Below are 23531 nucleotides of genomic sequence, written 5' to 3' on the forward strand. Positions count from 1 at the left end.
TTCACCTGAAAAATGGGAAATAGGATGTGTGCAACCAAATCAGGCATTCATCGTGTCAGAAATTGTTATTTTCAGAAAGGGTTCTAAAATTACATATCGTGTCTAGAGAAGAAACAACCTGACAGTAGTTTTCTGACACTGTTATAAGCATCTTTGCAGTAGTGACAAGATTTAATTATACAATTACAAAGATGTACTGTGACAGTCGTAATATGTGTTAATTACCATCCAACAGAGACAGGGTGTCGTTTTCATAAGATAAAGCCAATCTGTAATCAACTGTTCTTCCCACTTCTTTGGGCTTTACTGAAATCTGAGTGACTATTGACTACTGAACATTCAGTATGAGTTCTCCTGGTTTGGCAAACTTCCTGTAAAGGCAAACAATATCCCATCGTTATTGACCCAAATAAGAAAACTTCTTTATCTTTTAGATACCATTGGAAACTATATTAAGCTTTTGGTTTGTCACATGACTGTTCTGCTTGTGGAGTTTCCCCCCTTCAATCCTAAATTCTTTGAAACAAATGAGTCTTCTGAATACTTCTCCTGTGGTGGCCCTGATGGCAAGAGGGCTGGCATTACTAGGTCAGGCTATGCATAGCTCCTCTACAGTACCAAGTGGTTCCTTCAAGGAGCTGGAGGAGCTGCCAGCAGTAGCTGCAGCCATGCAGACCAGCTAAACTGTCAGGCAAATAGGGAACAGGTGTGGGCGGGTAGAGAAGGCTGTTGGGCAAGCTCATTATTAGGCCTCGTCCATATAAGGAGTCAAATAACTGGCCAGAGAGGAGGCTCCTGGTGGTGATGGTGGTTGTGGTCATTGTCATCTTCTTTAGTTAACCCCCTCCCCTCTCTGTATGTGAGGTCTTTGCTGACCTCGGGTGACTTGGCTGAAACCACAGAGGCAAACAGGCTGGACTGAGCAGTCTTAGATCCCTTCTTTTTTTAAAGGATTCAGGAACGGTGATTGTAGGGAATGCAAGAAGAGATGCTTGATTCTTGAGAGGTAAAGAGCCAGAGTGGTGTAGTGGCTGGGAAAACCTTGCCATCAATCTTACTGGATCACCTTGGGTCAGTCATCTTCTCTCAGCCTATACTACATTATGGGGCAAAGGCAGATTAAAAATGCACCACTTTCAAGTGCTGATGACCTTCCCAAGCAAGGCCAAGGAAGTAGTTATAAAAGCAAAACATAAAGCTTCAGCTGTTTAATAACATCCTAATATTGAACCACAGTTTCTAATTTTTAGAGATACATCCTGGGTCTTCAAACTGTTTGCGATAGAGCAGTCTTACTGAAGCCGTTGGGGGTATCTAAATTGTATAGCACTAAAATAGATTATTCTTATTCTTATTATTAGCCCATCCCAGCTTATGCAATGTACAAGGCATAATGCCATACAATATACAAAATATTAACATTCAGTGTATAACTTAGTATGTCGTGACTACTAGCTCTGCTGAGGTTGACGATTCCTCAGATGAGGAAGAGGCAGGGAGCAACCCAGCCTCCTCTGGTGTCAGCCCAGAAGAGGAACCCTCAACAGCAGTTGAGGGAGAAGAGGCCCCAGCAGCTACACAGGAGGTGCAGCCAGAAGGAGAGACTGATCCAGAGCCTGGCCCAGCACCCCCAGTTGAAGACACCCCAAGGCCAGAATCCCCACCTAGTTCTCCTGAGTGCCCCAGACACAGGGCATGCCAGAGGCTGAATATGCAAGAGCGAAGGAAGAGCGCCAGGCTGCAGCTCTTGCAAAAGCAATGGGAAGAGCTGTGAGTCTTGGCAGCTCAGTAGCAACAGTGCAAGCTCAGATCCACTCCTGGCTTTTAGCAGCCACTCCTTGCTCCTCGCCTCTGCAACCTTGGACTGATTTTCCCGGCTCTCTGACCCTTGGCTCTGTTATTTGACTTGATTCCGGACTGCGTTTCCAGTTTCCAGTGTGTGGTAACCAGCTGAGCCAGTACATAGTAAAGATTACGGTACAGATAAAGCAATCCAAGATCTTCCTATAATGTTATATGTCCCAATTCCGGACTGCCAGCTCCTTTTCTGGCTGGGGGGGGAATTCAGAGCAAGAAAGGGGGGCGGGGAGAAGGAAGGACCTCAACCAAAAGCCTCACAGAACATCTCTGCCTTATAGGCCCTGTGGAATTTAAGGTCCTGCAAGGCCCTGATGTCATTTGGCAGAGAGTTCCACCAGGTTGGGGCCAGGACCGAGAAGGCCCTGGCCCTGGTTGAGGACTGCCAGACATCCTTAGGGCCAGGGATCACAAGCAAGTAATTATTCGAAGAGCACAAGGCTCTCCCAGGGGCATACTGGAGAAGACATTCCCATAGATACAACTGGACAGATATAGATTCAGGTGGCTAGCCGTGCTGGTCTGAAGCAATAGAACAAAGTTTGAGTCCAGTGGCACCTCTAAGAGCAACAAAGTTTAATTCTGGGTCTAAGCTTTTGTGTGCATGTTGCGCACTTCATTAATGGAACTCCATCAACCTTACAAACAAACTTGCATGGTATTTGAAGAAGTGTGCATGCACACAAAAGCTTAGACCCAGAATTAAACTTTGTTGGCCAATGGACTCAAACTTTGTTCCATAGTTAAATATAGTCATGTAATTTTGCACTGATATCTGAAACCAGATTATTTGAGCTAGTATTTTAGTAAAGGGTGAACTCTGTTTTTAGGGAGTCATGTGAGTTCATTTGAATTGTTCTCTAGGACACTTGTTCATTGTCATATTTGAGAATAAATGTGAATCATGTCCAGTAATATTTCAAGATGAGTGATCTCAGATTTCAAAGACATCTTGAATGAGTTCATGCATTTGTTTTTGAGCCAAGGAATATCACTAAGCACTTCTGGCAGTACAGTGGGTCATTGTAATTTTCACATTTTGATAAATTCACAACTTGCTTTATTCTCCTTCATTTTAGTAATGTTTGGCCATTGACCATGATAGAAAATGAACTGTAATATATGCCTGCCAGCTGAAGCCTGGCATCCCCTCCTGGGAGCTTTTGGGTGTGGCGCCAGATGTTGAGTGATGTCAGAGTATCACTTCCAGCTGCATAACCAAAAGTGATGTCATGGAGTTGATAGTGCCCCACATGATAGTGCCCCACAGATTTGGGGGATTGTCTAGGTATCACAGTCACACATGATGTCACTTATGGTCATAGGACTGGAAGTGGCTTTGCAGCATTGCTGCAGCATCATTTTAGCCCCCATTTTCTCCCTGTGGGCAGCAGCAAGGAATCAGAGGCAAGGGGCCTCCGTGCTGTGCTTTCCACCTCGCCCAGTTAAAACAAGATAAATAAATAAAATATAAATAATAAATACATTATGGTATCCTGGAAATTCTCTGAAAATGTGTTCTACTTTAGTCCAAATATTCTGAATACTTCTAAAATATATCGTGCAAAGCTTATTTTTGTATGTGTAATCCTTCCTTTCCTCTGCAGAGCTTCTCTGGTCAATAGACCTTGAGCAACAACTAAAAGAGTACTAAATTAGTTTCTAAAGGAAAATATGATAGACAGCAATTTCACAACTGATAAGGTTATATTCGGTTCACTGTCTAGAAGCAGATAGAGAATAACATCCCTTTGAAAATGATTGAACGATTAATGTGATAAAACAGGTAAAATCCACTGATTCCTAAAAACAGTATAAAAGGAGCATTCCAGTGTTTTATGAGATGACGTATCCATTTTACCCTGGCCACAAGGACAAAGACGATTTGAATATGGAATATTACAAAACCTCTCACGCAATACTTCAGAAGGCTTAGCAGTAAGACAAGCTAGAGCAAATGCCCAAGCATAATGAGGACCAAGATGGTAAAATACCAAAGAACTGGGTCGAACAAACTCTACGAGCACTAATTACCATGCTATCATAATCAATAATTGTCAGTAAGACAATGCCTAATAGAGAGGTTCTCTGCCTTACCCAGCTGGATGACTTCTTCTGATGCCCAGCTGCTGTAATCTAGTATCGTCTTCATCTATACTGAATAATAAGCATCTTTGAGAGAAAACAGCAATCCATCCACTTTTATAGCAAAAATAGTTTTTGTTCTTATCTTAGAAGCAGTAAGCCAAACTCTAGATTCCAATGACTTTTGGCCTAGTTCACTCTAAGAGACACATCTGAAACATATCGAGTGATACCCATCCTACAAAAAAACTGACAAAAGGGGATCCTGAGATTGCCAAGGTCCAAATAGCAACACTGTAGAGTAGCTGTGAAATTATTTGGAATTGAACACCTGAATTGCACCAGGGATATATCTTCCTCCTGTTATGTGTGTGTGTGGGGGGGACAAAATGTAAGATTTCTCCAGTATGTGAAATTAGCAAGACTGCACATTCAAAACAAACCAACTATTGTTTTTTATCAGCTCTCGCTGGTTCACCAGCTACAACTGCTCCTCGAAAAGCGTGATCTGGCCACAGTGATCCATGCCTCTGGTCACATCCAAGTTAGATTATTGTAATGAGCCCTACATGAAGCTGCCTTTGGAAATGGTCCAAAAACATTTAATTAATACAAAACATGGCAGGTAGGGTATTGTCTGAGGTTGGATACAGGGATTGTGTAATCTCTGTGCTGAAAGATCTAAAATTATTTGTGAATTGTTGCTGTTTTTAACTTGGTACTGTATTTATTAATTGTTTTAATCCCTGTATTGTTTACGTTATTTATCCTGGAATGCATCCTTATCGGGGCCACCTTGGGGTCCAGTTGCAGCGAGACCGGGGGGGTGTGTAGTGACTTAACGTGGGCGTCTGCCTTACGTCGTGGTTGTGGCTGGGCCTGGGACCCCTTAGAGCAGCAGACCTTGGCGATATGGCCGCTGCAGCACGTGGCGTCCCGGAACCTGCAGGTCTTCCATTCGTGTCGCTCCCCGCAACTGGCACACTCCTGGGTGGATGAGTTGCTTGGGTTGCTCCCGGGGCCACGGCACCTGGCCGGTGCTTGGATGCTGTGGACCTCGTCTTCCTCGAGGTCACCTGGGAGGGTGGTGGCCTTGTGAGCGGAGGTGGCTGCCAGGTGGGACCTTTCCCATGCGGTAGCTGTGGTGATGGCCGACATGAGTGTGACTGTCTCACCCTCCATGATGCGTCACCTTAACTTCTCTTCCCGGAGGCCTGTGATGAAGCGGTCCTGGAGGGTCATGTCCAAGTGCGCTCCGAAATTGCACTCGGATGCAAGACTGCGGAGCTCCGCGAGGAACTCCACAGCGGCTTCGCGGCCTTGTTGGTTCTGCTAGTGGAACACCACGTGGCACATCATCTCCGACAGCTTGGGTGTGTAATGGTTCTGGACTGCCTTGACTATTTCATCGAAGGTGCAGTCATCAAGCTTCTTGGGGGAGAGCAGGTACTGGGCCAGGTCTTCTATGGCGGGACCGCAGGACCCGAGTAGGAGGCCTGTCTTCCTGGCCTCATCCGTCACCTGGTAGAATACCAGGACTGACTTCAGGCCGGTGACCCAGGCTCCCCATTGCTGTGGACGGGCTGTATCGAATGGCGGTACCAGCCCAGATCCCGGAGCAATGACCATTGTGCTGATTGGTTGTGGCTGCGGCTGGGAAGCGGCTTGCTCACCCTCATTGCTCATTGATCGGAGGAGCATAGGTAGCAGTGCATTGTCTTCCATCATGGAGCCCCGTCACCCTGGCTGGGATGCTCAGCGGGATCCCACCTTCATTGCCATTATTGTGTAGTTGGTTAGATGCATGTAGAAACCACAGAGACGGATGTAGTGATCAGCATGGTTTACTCATACACAACTAGAACACAGAATACCGTCCGGGTAGCCAACTATATACAGTACCTGGGAACCCCTCTAGATCCTATTGGTGGGTTTAAACCTCCCGCCAAAGTCCCTATTGGTTCCCCAAGGAAAGTCCAGGAGCCTAGTCCCTATTGTTCCTAGGGAGTTAAGCTCAGCAGTGAGTTGCTGGTGCCTAGTGGCAGTCAACGGACATAACAGAGAGAGAAAGATACTGAAACAGATAGATTTAGATATAAATTAGATATCAGGTTTTTCTGCAAACTGGGGCTTTTTCAGGTTAGTAGAAAGATATGGCTACAGATTTAAGAATCTCCAGATTTGTCCACAGTGAGAATTTAGATATATTGATGGTATCCTTTATTATCTCAAGAGAGTTTAAAGAATGAAATGTCAGAGTGCTGCTATGTTTTTATTGAAAGGGCCATATCCATTGAAGTATTCATACAAAATGATCTAGAATGCAAAAGGAAAAAATGCACTCATATGAAGAGATTTGTTCCTCCTTGGGTACCATGATTTCCAGCTCATTTGAAAAAACAAGCAATGGGACAATTAATGTTTATTTAATTATTTGGCATTGCTTTCATTAGTTGCAAAGATCCCGAGTAGTAAGCTTTTTATTGTAGTGCCCTTTATCACTTTACACGCTGAGGGAAACAATAAAGATTAGCTTGGATGCGTTGGCTTGTGGCTCACTGTACATTCCTGTCACACAGGGGGCTTTCTAAGTGACCCGAGCATAAGAGAGGGCTTCAGATTCCTCAGTTACGCTGGCACCAGCTTTCTAATATACAAACGTTATTCTTCATGTTTAAGTCATCATAGAAGGGGCTGCATGTAAGCATGTCTCTAAGAACTCTGTCTGACTTCAGTACAAATGCAGAGGGAATCTGAAGGCTGAGAGGTCTTGTTTGTGGCACAGGTTCATTCAGTTCATTCCTTTATCAATTCAAAGTTCGACTGAGAATTTCTTATTACCATTTCCTCATATGTGTCCCTTATTTAGAGAAATGCTTGCCAGGGATGGGAGCATAGAGATAGAAAGTTGAGAGTGTGAGAGCCCGTGTGAGAGAATGAAAGAGCATGAGTGCACCTGGGCGGTTCTTTAGACATTCTGTAGACAATTACTGTGCACGTACTTTCTCCCAAGTAAAGCTTCATCCAAAGGAGAATTTCCTGTGGTTTGACATCCATACTGGAAGGGATTTGGGGGATATCCATATGATATAGTTCTCTGATTGTCTACTTTCTGCTTTTTCTCTTGTTTGATGCAGTCTTTCCCCAACTTGGTATGATACGATCTTTGTGAAAGATTGCAGTCAAACCACCTTTGTGCACCATATGGATGGGAAGATGCACCTTTTTTTAAAGGTCTCACCCATTTCCTTGTCCTCTGCCTCCTGCAGCTTCATTTTCCCTGCTTCACTGGAGGGCTCTTTTGAGCTTTTAAAAAACAAACACACAAAAAACTGCTAGATTGCTATATATAGCACAATAACATTATAACAGTCTATGATCACTATCTATTCACTTCCCTGACTTCACAGCTTTAATGTTTTTAAAAAGTCTCTAGCTCTTTGTGTTGCAGAGGTCCCCTTACTTTTTAAAAAAATGAAAGTTGGGAAATCAAAGTTGCTAATAGTTCAAGGAAATAGATGTTACAAGCAGGGGACCTGCAAGGACTTGTAGGGGGTACCTCATTTTCTTCTCCCAGACTATTTCCTCTTTCTCTGAGATCCGTATAGGTTTCCCCCTTTTCCTGCTTTCTTCTCCCCTTCCCACCCACCAGCCAACCTACCCTTATCTGTCTTGGGCTTTTCCTGCCTTTTTCTCCCCGGCAGCCTATAACTGGGGAAAGTCTGGCCCAGTGGCATGGTGGCAGCCTGGCCAAGTTGTATGGTGCTGGCCAGGCTCGGCCCAGTTTCATAGTGGGGAACCTGCAAAGGGAGCATCTTAACTTTCTCTTGTACCTTCCTCCCCACACAATTTCTGTCTTCCATATCCTCCACTTTATCCTTACTACTCACCAGCCCACCTACCATTTATGTGGCCCCCTATCTTCACCTATATTTATTATTTATTTACTTAACCATTCTCCCCAAAAGGGACTCAAAGCAGCTTACATAATTCTCTTCCACTGTATCCTCACAACAGGCCCTGTGAAGTAAGGTAATCTGAGAGTGTGTTTTAGTGATCTAGCAATAGCCAATTGTTAAGACACGCTCTGGTGGCAGGGAGAAATGGTGGCTGGGGAGGGTGTGGCTGTAGCAAGGAAAGTGCAGGGGAAATTACTATGTGAATGCTCGGTTGCTGCTCTGAAGGGAGAATGGTCATCATGAGAGCCAGTTTGGTGTAGTGGTTAAGTGTGTGGACTCTAATCTGGGAGAACCGGGTTTGATTCCCCACTCCTCCACTTGCACCTGGCTGGATGACCTTGGGCAAGCCATAATTCTGGCACAGCTGTTCTTGAAAAAGAGCAGTCTCTGTCAGAGTTCTCTCAGCCCCACCTACCTCACAGGGTGTCTGTTGTGGGGAGGGGAAGGGAAAGGAGTTTGTAAGCCGCTCTGAGACACCTTTGTGTAGTGAAGGGCGGGGTATAAATCCAATCTCTTCTCTTCTTCTTTTTCATGTGAAAGCAGACTTAACATAAACACAGAATTCCTCTTAGTAATGTTAATAATGAGGTACAATATTTATTAAGTTTATAGATGTACATAGGTACAATATTTATTAAGTTTATAGATGAAGTACTTCCTGGTAATCCCATAGTAGAGTTGAGAACGAGTAACATCTAAGATATCTAGGATACAAATTTATCATGTATGCAAAAATTGAATCTGAAATAATGAAAACTGAGTTGAAGTAGTAGAAGACAAAGAGAAAGTGACAGTCTTTGTGCAAAGTTAATCTTGAACTATATTCAAATAACTTACTCGCTAAAGCTCAGCTGGGGTTGCTATGAAAACAATCTTTAAGAAGAAGGATCTGGTAAATTAAAGCTGTTAACACTGCAAGCCAGTGGAGCCCTGGCAAAATGGTAGTCCCATGCCTGCTCAGCTACTTCCTATTGGTTGCTTGCTATGTGCTGAATTGCCGATAAGATTAAACCACAAACTTCATTGTTTGGATGACTCCCCCCAGTGGAAACCACATTGCTCCTCATAAGTTAACACAATTTGATTCTTTGACCTTGGAACTCCTCTGGGAGAACTCTTTTAGGCACTGCAGCCATTATCATTGGAGAAACTGTTAAATGAAAAAAGATACGAAGTGTTATGTTGTAAGATAGTGTGCAAAAACATTTTTTTTTCCTTCCACCAGCAACTTATGCGGGAACGACAGCAGATGGCCAGCCGACCCTTTGCTTCCGTGGATGTGGCTCTGGAAGTAGGAGCTGAGCGAACAGACTTTCTACGAGGGCCGTTAGAGGTAGGAATTGTGGGGCTGATGAGGGACCATTGCAATTTGCATATTTACATTACAAGTCTTGGCAGCATCTGCTTCTGAAACCAAGAAGAATCTGCTTACCTGGAGCTGATGAGTCGCAGCTACATATGTTGTGCTGTTTCTGAGGCTCATTGTTTCAGTCATACGACATGAGCTGTAACAAAAGCCACTGGAGAAGCTATTAGCTTAGACTGGAGTGACAATCTGCTCACCTGGCAGCCCTTTCTTAGCGGATGAGAGCTGAAGGAGTTTAAGATGTGTGTATTAAACAAGCCTCTTGTATTTAGTCCTCTGAGTGCACAGTACCCCCTAGGTAGCAGTTCACATCTATCTTAATTACCTGAGATTGCTCTTTAAAATGAGCTTTGCATCACATTTCATTGTTCTGGGTTTATTTGTGAGTTTTGGAGAGTGCTGTAGATGGAGTATGTTGTCGTTTGTGACTAATGACCACGTTATGACAATTTTATTGTAAAGGCAGCACTCTGAAAGAGAAATTATAATATGCAAAGCAATGTAATACTGCACTGGAATAGAGTAATAATGCATGAAATAGATTCTGGGAAGAGTCACCTAAAAGTTTTTTTAAAAGCAAATTGATAATGGCTGATCTAACTAGGGCTGGGTTTTGATTCTCTCGTATTTGTTGCTTTACCTTTGTGTACAATAGTTTGCCTGTGAACATTAATGCACCTTTTCCACAAATTCTCTACAAGTCTAAATTTTCTTTCTTTTTTCCTGTTTTTCTTAGAACGTTCCTTTTGATATTATGAAAACGCTCTTTCTAGGGAAATAGTAGTCCACTAGGGATTTTTCCGAATGATATCACGCTTGGATTGATCTTTTCAGTGTACACATGAAAAGCACTGGGTCATAGAGATTGGGTGGCTTGTCCGTGCATCATCTCTATGTCTGTGCGTATTGTCCAGCCTGCCAGAGAAGATCTGCCTTGCAAACCCTGTTCTCTGTGCTTGTGCCCCCCCCCAGCTGAGATAGGTAGCAACTTGAGACAGGGCTTTTCCTGTATGCTACTTTGCTTATGGAATTCCCTTCCTCTTGAGGATACGACATTGCTCTCTTTTAGGTTCCAGAAACAAACATTTCTGTCCACCCAGGCTTTGTTGTAGTAGTTAAGAGCGGTAGACTCTAATCTGATGGTGCATGCTATAGCAGCCAAATATGGGTTTGGTTGGTGCCTGGGTAGGAGGCTCCTGGGAACATTTATGTGCTGAATTAAGTTCCAAGAAAGAAAAGCACTATGTGCATGTAATAAGGAAGATATCCTTCATTTAGTTAATACTGTGTAGGACAGAAGGCCTACATATCTGATGCAAAGCATTTTTGCCAAGAAGCTGTGCTACAACAGGGGCAACAAGCACAGCTGTCAGTGCCCCCCCCTTATCTGCCTTGCAAATGTTGCCTGTCAGAGAAACTATGGGAGACACCAAGGTATTCAAAAAAGAAGGCCCCACCACTACATACAAATCTTAATTGGTACTGTGATGTTTCAGTACTGTATCTAGAGAGCAATATTGTTATATTCTCTTTGGGTGGGAAAGGACTGAGTGGGTGGTGGGGCCTGGATTGTTTACATACAGCTTATTTAATTAAACTTTTGAAGTAAACATCAAAAGTTAATTGCTGTCATTTTTATGACATGTTTTATTTAGGAACTAATGGATGTGGAAGCTGAGATATTTTAATTATATTTTAGAGGCTTTATTAGCCCCCCCTTCTCCTATACGCATATTTTAGTAATTGTTTTAGTGCTCACTGTTTGACTATATTCTGCTCAGCCTGATTAGCATATACATGGGCTGGATACCATTCAAGTTTTTCAACTAGAGGACTGAAATGTGTAGCAATAAGGTACGTTGCACTGAATATTAAACTACTGTGGTACAATGTGTTGATTGGCTTATGATGTCTATTGCATAGAGTGCAGTAAAAAGAGAGCAGGGTTAAATGAAAGTCTGTTTTGAACAAGTACAAGTAGGGTTGCCTACTCCAGTTTGGGGAATTCCTGGAGATTTTGGGGTAGAGTGTGGGGAGGGTGTCACGGCAGGACCAGGGGGCGTGACACAAGCAAGCAAAAGTCCAGGAACAGTCCGAGGTCAAGCCGGGCAAATCAGGTAGCAAGGTTCAAGCAGGTTTAAATCACAGTCCAAAAGCAGGGTCAGACATACCAAAGTTTCAAGTCCATAAATCACAACAATACCAGAGGAGTCAGAGATGAACGCAGGGTCAACAAAGCCAAAGGTCAAAAGCCGAGGATCAAGCCGAGAAGAATTCCACAAGGTCTGGAGCAGAGATGCAAGGATTCAGGTCCTGAACAAACGACGTTGCCAGCACAAATGACTGCTGGCAACAGACTTGCATATATACAGTGCTAGCTAATCAACTCATTAGCTAGCCAGGAGTGAGGACAGGATCCTGTCAGTAATCAGGGCTAAGAGATCTTCTGGCACGCATGCGTGCATTCTGCCTTCGCTCTCTCAGCTGTTGTCTTCTTACATTCCTGAGCCTGGTTACAGGTGGAGGCGAGTCTGATGGTGAATTACTGGTCTGCAGCAGAGACTGATCCCTTGCAGGTGTTCCCTGGGAGGCTCTATCCTCCTCACCACTTAGATAGCTTTCAGCTACAGGATCCAGTCTTTGCCTTTCTGCTGCAGTACTGTCCTCAGGAGCCTGTTCAGGGTCCTCAGGAGCCTGTTCAGGGGCATCAGCAAAGGCAGGCATGACATCAGCAGGGGCAGGCATGACACTATCCCCCCCCTCAGGCCCCCCCTCATCGAAAGGGCCAGGTTTGTCCGGGTAGGCTGTATGAAAGTGCCGGACCAAGTCCGGGGCATGCAGGTGAGAGGCAGGTTCCCAGGATCGATCGTCAGGACCATAGCCCTTCCAGTCCACCAAGTACTGCAGGACACCCCTATGAAGGCGGGAATCGAGGACCTGCTGCACCTCGTATTCCTCCTCGTCATCGATCATGACAGGAGGTGGGGGTGCTGGTGGAGTGTCCCGGTTCGGGTCCGGAGGAGCTGTCAATTGCAGGAGGGATCGATGGAATACGGGGTGAATCCTGAGATGATCTGGTAGAACAAGACGGAAGGCTACAGGGTTGATCTGGGCGTCTATTTTGTAGGGCCCAATGAAGCGAGCGTTGAGCTTGGCACAGCGGCCAGGAGCGCGGAGGTACCGGGTGGAGAGCCAGACGAGGTCGCCGACTTTCAGGGGTGTCCCTTCCTGTCGGTGGCGGTCCGCTGCCCGTTTATAGGCTTCCTTGGCATGTTGTAATTGCTCCCGAAGGAGCTCGTGAAGTGCATGGAGCTCTTGGATCCTGGCATCTGCAGCAGGAACGTCAGATGGGGGTCCAACGGGCAAGAAGAAGCGGGGGTTATATCCATAATTGGCTGCGAATGGGGTGACTTGGATGGACGAGTGCACCGCGTTATTGTAGGCGAACTCGGCCAAAGGTAACAAGGAGTACCAGTTGTCTTGTTGGTACGTGGTATAACAGCGGAGATATTGTTCAAGAGTGGCATTCGTTCTCTCCGTCTGGCCGTCGGTTTGGGGATGGTACGCGGATGACAGGTGAACCTCCGTCCCCAGTCCCTGGTGCAATGCCTGCCAGAAGCGGGAAGAGAATTGCGGGCCTCGATCTGATATGATCTGTGCTGGGGCCCCATGTAGCCGGAAGATGTGATGGAGGTAGAGCTGGGCAGTTTCCGGCCCGGTGGGGATTTTCGGACAAGGAACGAAGTGCGCCATCTTTGTGAGGAGATCCACCACCACAAAGATACAAGAATGTCCGTGTGAGCGGGGAAGATCGACGATGAAGTCCATCGAGATGATTTCCCAAGGGCTCGATGGGACAGGGAGCGGACGAAGGAGGCCGGAGGGCTTGGCAGGAACCTCCTTGGCCCGGCGGCAGACATCACACGTGCTCACATACCGGTCAACGTCGGCCCGAACCCGGGGCCACCAAAAGTCTCGGGTGAGCAGATGAGCGGTTTTGTGTTGCCCGAAGTGTCCGGCTGGAGGTGCATCGTGGGTGAGGCGCAGGATGCGGGCTCGCAGGGGTCCGGGAGGAACATAGACCCGGTCCCGATGATAGAGTACGCCGTCTTTGACCGTTAGGTCTTTGGAATCCCCTTGTTGTACCTCCTGAAGGCGTTGTTGAGCCCAAGGGTCTGTAGCCTGACTGGCCCGAATGTCCTCAGCGAGGGATGCAGGTTCGGGAGCTGCGGCGAAAACGTTAGGTGGTAGGATACTGGTGTCAGGTGCTTCCGTTTTCGACGTTGGGGTATATTCCGGTTTGCGGGACAGAGCGTCGGCTTTTTGGTTTTGCGTCTGTGGAATGTAGGAAATCGTGAAGTTGAACCGCGAGAAAAAGAGGGACCAACGAATCTGGCGCTGGTTCAACCGGCGAGTGGTTTGGAGGTGCTCCAAGTTGCGATGGTCTGTGAGTACCTGTACTGGATGACGGGCCCCTTCGAGGTGATGACGCCAAACCTCGAAGGCGGTCTTGATGGCCAGTAACTCTCTTTCCCAGATGGTGTAGTTCTGTTCGGCTGAGGAGAGTTGCCGGGAGTAATAGGCACAGGGTTGCAACGGCTGAGAGGGATCCGCTCTCTGGGATAGAACGGCCCCTAAGGCCACACTAGAGGCATCAGCTTCCACTACAAAAGGAAGGTTCGGGTCAGGGTATCGCAGGAGGGGGCCGGTCGCAAAACGTTGCTTCAAAATGGCGAAGGCTTGGTCAGCTTCCGGGGTCCATCGGAAGGGTTCCTTCAGGCGAAGGAGACGGGTCAGAGGCTTGGTGAGGTCGGCATAGGCGGGTATAAATTGGCGGTAGTAGTTGGAGAACCCCAGGAGGCGTTGAACATCCTTCCGGTTTTGGGGAGGCTGCCATTGGAGAATGGCTTCCACCTTCTTGGGGTCCATCAGCGTGCCTTCAGGGGAGATAATATGCCCCAGGAACTCAACAGACTTACGATGAAACTCGCATTTTTCTAGTTTCGCATAGAGTCCATGGGTGCGCAGGCGGTGCAACACTTGCCTTACGTGGTCAATGTGTTGAGGCACGGTGGCGGAAAAGATCAGGATGTCATCTAAATAAATTACCACGAAGCGGTCGAGGAGGTCACGGAAGATGTCATTCATAAAGCGTTGGAACACTGCAGGGGCGTTGGTCAAGCCAAAGGGCATGACCAAGTGCTCATATTGGCCATAGCGGGTACCAAAGGCGGTCTTCCATTCATCTCCTGCCTTGATTCTCACCAGGTTGTAGGCGCCACGCAGGTCTAGCTTTGTGTAGATTTGAGCTCCCCGCAAACGGTCCATGAGCTCAGGGATCAACGGGAGGGGGTACCTATCCCGTATGGTGATTTTGTTCAGGGCCCTGTAGTCATTGCAGAGCCTGAGGTCTCCTGTCTTCTTTTTCACAAAGAGGACTGGGGAAGACAGAGGAGACGTAGAGGGCCGAATAAACCCTCTGGCCAGATTTTTGTCCAAATAGTCCCTCAGCGCAGCCAGCTCCGGTTCTGCCATTGGGTAAAGGCGGCCTGAGGGTAACGGAGCGTCGGGGATGAGGTTGATGGCACAGTCGTAGGGCCGATGCGGGGGTAGCTGGTCTGCCTCCTTTTCGTCAAAGACGTCTGCATAGTCCTGATAGGTGGCAGGTAAAGCGGGAGCCGCAGCGCCCAGCAGCAAAGCAGCTGGTGATGGTTCTGGCGATGGTGCTGAAGACGGGGTGTCTACCATCGTTTCCACGGAAGGCGTGGGTGCAGGACTGGTGCCGAACTGGAGCTCCTGATGTACCCAGTCTACCTGAGGGTTGTTGTGGCGCAGCCAGGAGAGACCCAGGATGACTGGAAACCTCGGCATCCTCACCAAGTCGAAAGTTATTTGTTCCTGGTGCTGCTGTATCCACAAGGTGAGTGGCTGGGTTTCTTGGACGACGGGTCCGGAGCGGAGCAGGCGTCCATCAATGGCTTCTACAAGCGCTGGGGTTGCCTTCTCTTGAAGGGGAACGCCGTGTTCTTTGGCAAAAAGAATGTCCATGAAACAACAGGCGGCCCCTGAGTCCAACATGGCGTGGATGAAGAGCCAGCGGTTGTCTGGGAGTTGCAACCGCACTGGCACCAGGAAGGGAGTCTGTGGTGAGTATGGAGTACTGGAGGACCCCAGAATAGGCCCCAAACCGGGGGGTCCGGTCAGGCTTGGGGCTGCTCTTTTACCGGTGGAGCCGGTTGTGGTGAGCGCTTCTGCTTGGCAGGGCAGCTGGAGGCAAAATGCCCGGCTTCTCCACAATACAGACACAGCTGTTGAGTGCGCCGTCTCAGCTTCTCCTCAGAAGTAAGGCGGGGCCGAGCGGTGCCAAGTTGCATGGGCTCTGTGCCTGCAGGAGGTGGAGAGGAGCCGGGGGAGGAAGGCCGGTGGAAGGTCTGAAGGGTTCTGCTGGGGAAGGCGAGAGCCTTTTTTCTGTTTTGGCGGCGGCTCTGTAACCTCCCATCAATGCGGAGACAGAGATGGATGAGGGCTTGTAAAGTGTCAGGGCGTTCACTGCGTGCAAGTTCATCTAGAATTTCGTCAGACAGCCCTTCAGTATACTGGTCAATAAACGCTGCCTCATTCCATGTCAGGTCTTGAGCCAGCAGCTGGAACTCATTGGTGTACTGAGCGACAGAGGTTTTATGCTGAGTAAGAGCCCTTATTTTGCGGTTAGCTGTTTCAGCTTTCACAGGATTGGCATAAGCAGCGGCAAAATGAGCCTTGAAAGCCTGGAAGTCAGATAGTAAGGGAGAATTCCCCACCAGCAAGGGCGTGGCCCATTTGGCAGCTTGCCCTTTAAGGAGGCTTAAAATGAAACAAACTTTAGCCTTCTCAGAAACAAAGTCCCGAGCCCTGAGCTCAATATACAGATTACATTGGGCAAGGAATGCCTGGAACTCATCAACATTCCCACCGAAACGATCAGGAGGATTTATTGGGCAACGTGGGGGAGGTGTACCAGCATTTGCTACAGCAACAGCATTTGTAGCAGCCTGTTGTTGCAAAGCAATCACAGCTTGAGTTAAGTGCTGTACCTGTGCTAGCATTTCCTCCATGGGGTCCACACCTCCGGTTGCTCCGTCTTCCATGGTGGGGATGTGTGAGCGTTGTGGGTGCTGGCAATCTGTCACGGCAGGACCAGGGGGCGTGACACAAGCAAGCAAAAGTCCAGGAACAGTCCGAGGTCAAGCCGGGCAAATCAGGTAGCAAGGTTCAAGCAGGTTTAAATCACAGTCCAAAAGCAGGGTCAGACATACCAAAGTTTCAAGTCCATAAATCACAACAATACCAGAGGAGTCAGAGATGAACGCAGGGTCAACAAAGCCAAAGGTCAAAAGCCGAGGATCAAGCCGAGAAGAATTCCACAAGGTCTGGAGCAGAGATGCAAGGATTCAGGTCCTGAACAAACGACGTTGCCAGCACAAATGACTGCTGGCAACAGACTTGCATATATACAGTGCTAGCTAATCAACTCATTAGCTAGCCAGGAGTGAGGACAGGATCCTGTCAGTAATCAGGGCTAAGAGATCTTCTGGCACGCATGCGTGCATTCTGCCTTCGCTCTCTCAGCTGTTGTCTTCTTACATTCCTGAGCCTGGTTACAGGTGGAGGCGAGTCTGATGATGAATTACTGGGCTGCAGCAGAGACTGATCCCTTGCAGGTGTTCCCTGGGAGGCTCTATCCTCCTCACCACTTAGATAGCTTTCAGCTACAGGATCCAGTCTTTGCCTTTCTGCTGCAGTACTGTCCTCAGGAGCCTGTTCAGGGTCCTCAGGAGCCTGTTCAGGGGCATCAGCAAAGGCAGGCATGACATCAGCAGGGGCAGGCATGACAGAGGGCAAGTTTAGGGAGGGGAGGGACTCTGTGGAGTATAGTGCCATGGAGTCCACCCTTCAAACCAACCCCTTTGTCCAAGGGAACTGATCTCTGTAGTCAGGGGATCAATTATAATTCCAGGAGATCTTCAGACCCCACCTGGATGTCGGCAACCCTATATAAAAGCAGGGTAAAAAAATTACATCTGTCCTGAATTGACACAGTCCTTTTTAGCCCTGTAGTGAATAGTGGCACAGGGATGATTTCACTTAAAAGACTACATTTAAAGTAGGTTTAGTTGTAAACTGTCCTGCTTTTCTATTCCATTTTATTATCATTCTGTTATGGTGTGACTTATTAGAAACAATCATCCAAACAATTCTCCCAGAAACACATGATAATGAGATTTTCAAGGAAAGTGAGGTCACTGATTTGACAACTCCAAACTTGCATCTACTTTTATTTTGTGATGGTTGAGATCAAAGGAACTTGCACATGTGGATAATAAGTGTGTCACAGTGCCAACGGACTATATTTTGAATGAATATTTTTTTAATTCAAGTTCAAGTTTATTCAAGTTTGACAGCCCATTGGCCATACACTGTAAAACACAATTTAAGAAGTAAAAATCACAATAAAACAGAAGTTTGCCACATCTACAATACAGTTTTGCAGAAGCTACTCAGAAGTCATCTTAATCTTTAGGTGTCAGAAGTGGCTGAAAAAATTAATAGCCATTTTCTAAGGAATCTCTCTCTGGCTGTTGTATATTTTGGGCAGTAGAAAAAGGTATGGCATAATGAATCAGCCACTGCCAAAGAGAAGTTACAGAAGCACTGCTCTGAAGGTGTTTTAAGGAAACAACCCTTCATCTGGGCTGTTGGCAGTGTGTTACAATGTGTAATCATCTGTGACCGTCTCCATTTTGGAATTGCCATTTTGGAATTTTAAGATAATTAAGGCAGATCAAATTGTGTTGAATACTTGATTCGCAGATGAAGTGGAAAACATTGCCATATAGCTTCTTTTTGGAGTGAGTCCCAGTCCTGTTCAAGCAATCTCTCTATGAGTATTGTTTGTCTTTTTTTCTATGCCTGTGGGAGTGCCCGTATACACTTGCTATTCACTTTTTGGTTACTGATTTTGCCATGATGACTGTATTTGAATTCTGGGAGCCTCATATAGAGTGTCTGTGAGCTGAAATTCTGGTTAAAAGATTTTTTAAAATGTTAAAATAAAACATAGGCTTCAATAAATAGACAAATAATTTGACTTGCTTGATACAATCTAGGTACCTTGGGTATTTAAAAGTACCCATTTTCATAAAATGGAACAGGTTAAGTGGCATGTAGGAGGTGGAAAGAGCAGTGTATAATAGGGATATAAATGTTAAATGTTTATATAGTTAAACTATAACTATTAGTGTAACCATAATATTGTAAATGTTTAAACAAGATTGATAGAAGCACAACCAGGCCTCTCTCCTTTCTACACTTGCCATCCTTCCTGCTCTGGAAAGGCAGCTAGCAAATGTTGCAATAACCTTCATTACTACCGTGTGCTGTGAACACCATAGCATCTCATTTGCTGGCACTGAGCCAGGGGCTTTAATCAGCGACTGTAATTGTATAGGCCCCTGCAGAGTGATCTTATGCTTGCACAGAGGGCAGATCATATGGATCCTGATCTGCCCGCTATGTAACCATAACATAAACCTTAACAGATAGCACTGGATCTACCATTTGAGGCTGAGACATCCTGCTGATTATAGAGAAAGACTTACTGTCAAGCGTCCATGCACAAGACTGACACTGGTGCATGTAAACATGTTGATTTTTCTTAACAAAAATTAGTGACAGAGCTGATAATGTGTAAGACTGTGTATGTAGGCTATATAGATTGTGCGGTGGTTAAGGTTTGAACAATAACATTTTGCTAGTTAATATGTTTACTTCTAAATTAATTTTGTATCCATTTAGTGGTTATGGGTGTTGGGGAGCTCAGTAAGTAACTTTGGCGATGGAATAGGAATACTGCAAATGAAAGGGTATACAAGTGGGAGCCCCACAACACATGGCGGCGGGTCCCCTACCTCCCCCCACCTCCCCCCACCTTCCTCCAGTACCAAAGTCTCAACAGCCAGGGGGCAGTGACAGCTCCCATCCCTCGTCTGCTGCTTGTCTCCCATGCCTCCTCCAAAGTTGCACTGTCAGCAGCCGATGAAGGCAGGGCAGTAGCTTATGCTGCATCTCCTCCACTGTCCTCCTCCTCCTCCTCCTCACACATCCTCACACATCCAGCTGCATCAACAGACCATCAGCTACAGTTGCAGTCAATGCTGCTTCTAAGCTGTAGAGTCTTGTGAGCAAAAATTCCACTTTATGAGCTGCGGCATTAAAGTTGTGAGTGAACGATTTGGCTACTGCATAAATTAGTTTGCTCTGAAGCCCTCCTTCCTGAGCTAAGACAAAAATGCGTGAGCCAGAGGCTAAACAACTGTGAGCTAGCTCACACTAACTCAGCTTAGAGGGAACACTGGTTGCAGTTTTAGTTTTTAAGATTTTTCTGCAAACCTGGGTACCACCCCCCCCGGTTTGCAGAAATCTGTGTTTTGTATCTAAATGGCTGCGATCTGTAGCTCTAAGTATCCACAGACAGGGCCATGTTGACAGATATATTGCTAACATGGAGGAAGAGAAATTGAATATGATAAATTAGCAGTGACTTTTGGCCTATACAGAATAATTGAAGCAATGAAAAATGAAAGAAGAGATGTATAGAGGATCCCTGTTCTATGATGCAGGTTAGGAGGAGGAAGCAAATTGTAGTGTTGCCAGTGATATGAGAGTTCTTCTATATGTACAAGAATGAAGTCAGTCCTGAGACCTTCTGCACTAACAAATTTGAATTCATGGTTGCTCGGTGTAGTGCTAAATTAAGACAGCTCATAACACTTTAGGGCTGCTAACCTCTAGGTGGGCCTGGAGTTCTCCCAGAATCTCCACTCATTTCTAGAGGACAGGCATCAGTTCCCCTGGACGAAATGGCAGCATGGGAAGACTAACTCTATGATGTACTCAGGGCTCTTTTTGTAGAAAAAGCCCAGCAGGAACTCGTTAGCATAATAGACCACACCCAACAGCAGAAACTCATTAGCATATTAGGCCACACCCCTGACAGCACAGCTCATTAGCGCATTAGGCCACACCCCCATGTTACCAGAAGTGTGGTTATCCAGCCACACCCACCTTTTGCTTGTTATTCTGTTTACCTTGTTTGTTATCAAAACCCAGGGTTTTTTTGTAGCAGGAACTCCTTTGCATGTTAAGCCACACACCCCTAATGTGGCCAATCCTAATGAGTTTCTGCTGTTGGGTGTGGCCTATTATGCTAATAAGTTCCTGCTGGGTGTGGCCAACTTGGGAGCCAGCCAAAACTCCGTTCCTGTGTGTTCCTGCCCAAAAATAGCCCTGGATGTACTATAGATCTGAGGTGCAGTCCACTCCCTAAATTCCTCCTCCACAGGCATTACCCTCAAATCTCCAGGAATTTCCCAGGTGGGAGTTGACAACTCTATAATGCTTCCTAATATGGGTAAAAAGCCTTTATCAAGAGTATGTGAGAGATTATGTGCTGAATGGGAGGTGGATATTCTCTGTTGTTGTTGTATCTCCGTTGTAATTTGCTGGGTAGTTTCCTGTGTAAAGGAGAGTTTTGGTGACATTTTCTCAGCCCAGCCCACACAGTAGCACACAAAGGGAATTCCCTCAGTCTCTTCTTTCTGTGTCTCAGTGGTTAGTGGGCTGCTTCTCTCAGGAACTGTGCAAGGAATTATTTGATTTTGCTGTGGAGTTTCCATTCAGTTCTGCAAGTGCCATTGCCACTGGCATCAGGTCATATTGCAATGTTTTTTTGAAGTTTAACTACTCTTCTAGCTTCACAAGCCATTATTAAGCAATAAAAGATGTTCTGATAAGCTTTTTACAGCAACATTGCTTTTTGTTTATTTCTGTGCTTTGTTAAATAGATGCAAAAGTTGAAGCCTTTATCTTCTTCATTGGAGCATGGAATTTCATTTGCAAAGGTCCTCTGTTGGCACTTTAAGTCTTTCCCAGACCAAAGAAATTAATTGCTTCTGTCCAAGTTGTTCAACACTGGGCAGAAACTCTTGTATCATCTTTGTAGCTATAACTGTTGTTGCAATGGTATGAAGAGTTGTAACGGATGAGGCTGGGAACAGTGCAGTGAGTATTTCCAGAGTCTGGAACACTTTATACTAATCACAGTGACTTTTTCTTGCAATCACACTGTTTTCTTTCAAAGGTCAACTCATTGCTGCTCATTTGGTTATGATGTCCAAATGAAATCATTGTCCTTGGGGCCTGTTAATGAGTGAAAGAACAGAGATGCTGGGTGCTAAATATGTTTATGTGATTCCTATGATTTCCAAGTATCTGGTAAAAAAGGAACTCCCAATTTCAGAAGAACAGAACATTCAATTAAAAAAATATATGTTTGGGGACTTCCGGTGGCGGGAAAACGAGATGACAGCCTAATTTTCTTGCTCCGCTCGTCCTGACCCTCTCCTAGCCCCCACTTCGATCGCACTCACGTCAACTAGCCCAATTAAATGGGGACAGAACAACGAACACTTCAACAGCTTACCTTGAAGAAACAAAAGAAAATCGATCTTCTAGCACCCAAAAAATCATCGGAGCTAAGTAGCAGCCTCCCGTCTTCACTACCAACCAAAATGGCATCGGGCACCAAAGCAGCAGCTGGCGAGACAACCCCGATCACTGCAGCAGATTTGTCAACGGCCCTCGCAAATATGGAAAAAATATTTTTCGATCACATCTCCATGATGTTCAAACCTCTCTACGAGTGATTCGAGGCAATGGGAAAAAACCTAACAGACACCAGAAGCATCGCTGAAGAGGCTACTCAGAGAAGTTTACTTAACCATGATGAAATTAAACAAATACATCAAACCGAAGATCTCCTAGCAGAGAAAACACTACATTTAGACCTATCTATGAGACAAAATAACCTCAAATTACGAGGGCTAGGTGAGAAAATTGAAGAAAATGGCAACTTAGCCACGCATATCTCGGCTTGGTTAACACAAGCAGTAATCGTGGAAGGTGAGCAATCTAGGGCAGTCATGAAAGCCTTTTGTCTGGGCCCAACCTCCTTGCTACGTTCACGCCCTGCTAGAGACATTTTAATTACTCTCCTAGACGTGAGATACAGAAAATCTATCCTTACTGCAGCCAGGAAAACGGGTCATTTACTCTACCAAAATATCAAAGTAGAAGTCTTTCCCGACCTACTGTGTGAGGCAATGCTCAAAAGAAGGGAACTAAAACCAATAACAAGCAGCTTACTGGATGCTGATATCCGATACTCGTGGGTGACTCCATTAATTCTTCAAGTGTCCCATCATGGCAAACATAAGATTTCTTCTCCAGAAGAAGGTTATAAACTACTGAGACTGTTAAATCTGGAAACACCGATGGAGTTCACCAGACAGCAGAACAAACGTCGTAATTCCACTTCCTCTTCAAATACATCACCAGATCCAACAAATACGGCTCTCACCTCAGCAGAAGGATAAGTACTCTTTCGTAAAACAAACCTCATCTCGGCACAGGTTTACTTTGTCTTTATTGTGTTTAGGTCTTTCGTATAGTAACCTCAATCTAACAAAGCAATCAGGATCGTTGCGGAACTCAATCACGAGGATCTAAACAAACCCAGAAAACTATATGTATATGGCTATGTTTTAGTTCCTAAGGAAAATATGTAAACTTTATTCGTTTCTAGCTCGCCACCTAGGAGATCTCTGTTTGTCTTCAGGTGTTTATAAAAGTTGACGTATATAGCATGTTCTAAGTTTGTAACGTGGGGGGAGGGGGTGGGGGGAGACTTTGTTCATTCTTCAAAAGCTCTTGTTGAGTAAGAAAAGTTTACTTTCACTCTCCAACACAGAAAGCTGGGTGGAGCAGTGATCTAGGGATCAACCCAGCATCCCGTCTACCATTTAATAGATGGGAGATCGGAGAGTGAAAAGCATCAGGAGACAAGGTAGTAAGCTTGTAAGAATAAAAAAAATTTCTAACGTCTCAGATAGTAGTTGTATTAATATTTATTTCTTGCACGGCTGTTATAATTAAGGTAACCTCACTCAATAGATTTTATACTTGTTTACATTGTTAATACTGTTCACGTCAGAAAGTAGATTTTAAAGGCAATACCTTGCAAACTTTCTTCTTATAGTGTTATCCACAAACCAACAACTGTATCACCTGTTGTATCGCCAGAGAAAATCAGTGACATCTTTATATATCAGTGCTTCCAACAACTAGTTTTCACATTCATACATTTTAGCACACATTGTGAACCAAGA

The 23531-nt window shown here is 45.7% G+C and overlaps 1 protein-coding gene across 1 annotated transcript in view; it reads left to right on the forward strand.

Moving 5' to 3' along the window:
* Window positions 1–23531, forward strand: part of LOC107120373 (attractin-like protein 1) — a 910146-nt gene that overhangs the window by 636390 nt on the left and 250225 nt on the right. Inside the window, 1 exon segment of the mRNA XM_015423059.1 lies at window positions 9127–9234. Within this exon segment, the coding sequence (XP_015278545.1) occupies window positions 9127–9234 (108 nt within the window).

Source organism: Gekko japonicus, unplaced genomic scaffold (assembly GCF_001447785.1).
Source record: "Gekko japonicus isolate JY-2015 unplaced genomic scaffold, Gekko_japonicus_V1.1 scaffold288, whole genome shotgun sequence".
Taxonomy (NCBI): domain Eukaryota; kingdom Metazoa; phylum Chordata; class Lepidosauria; order Squamata; family Gekkonidae; genus Gekko; species Gekko japonicus.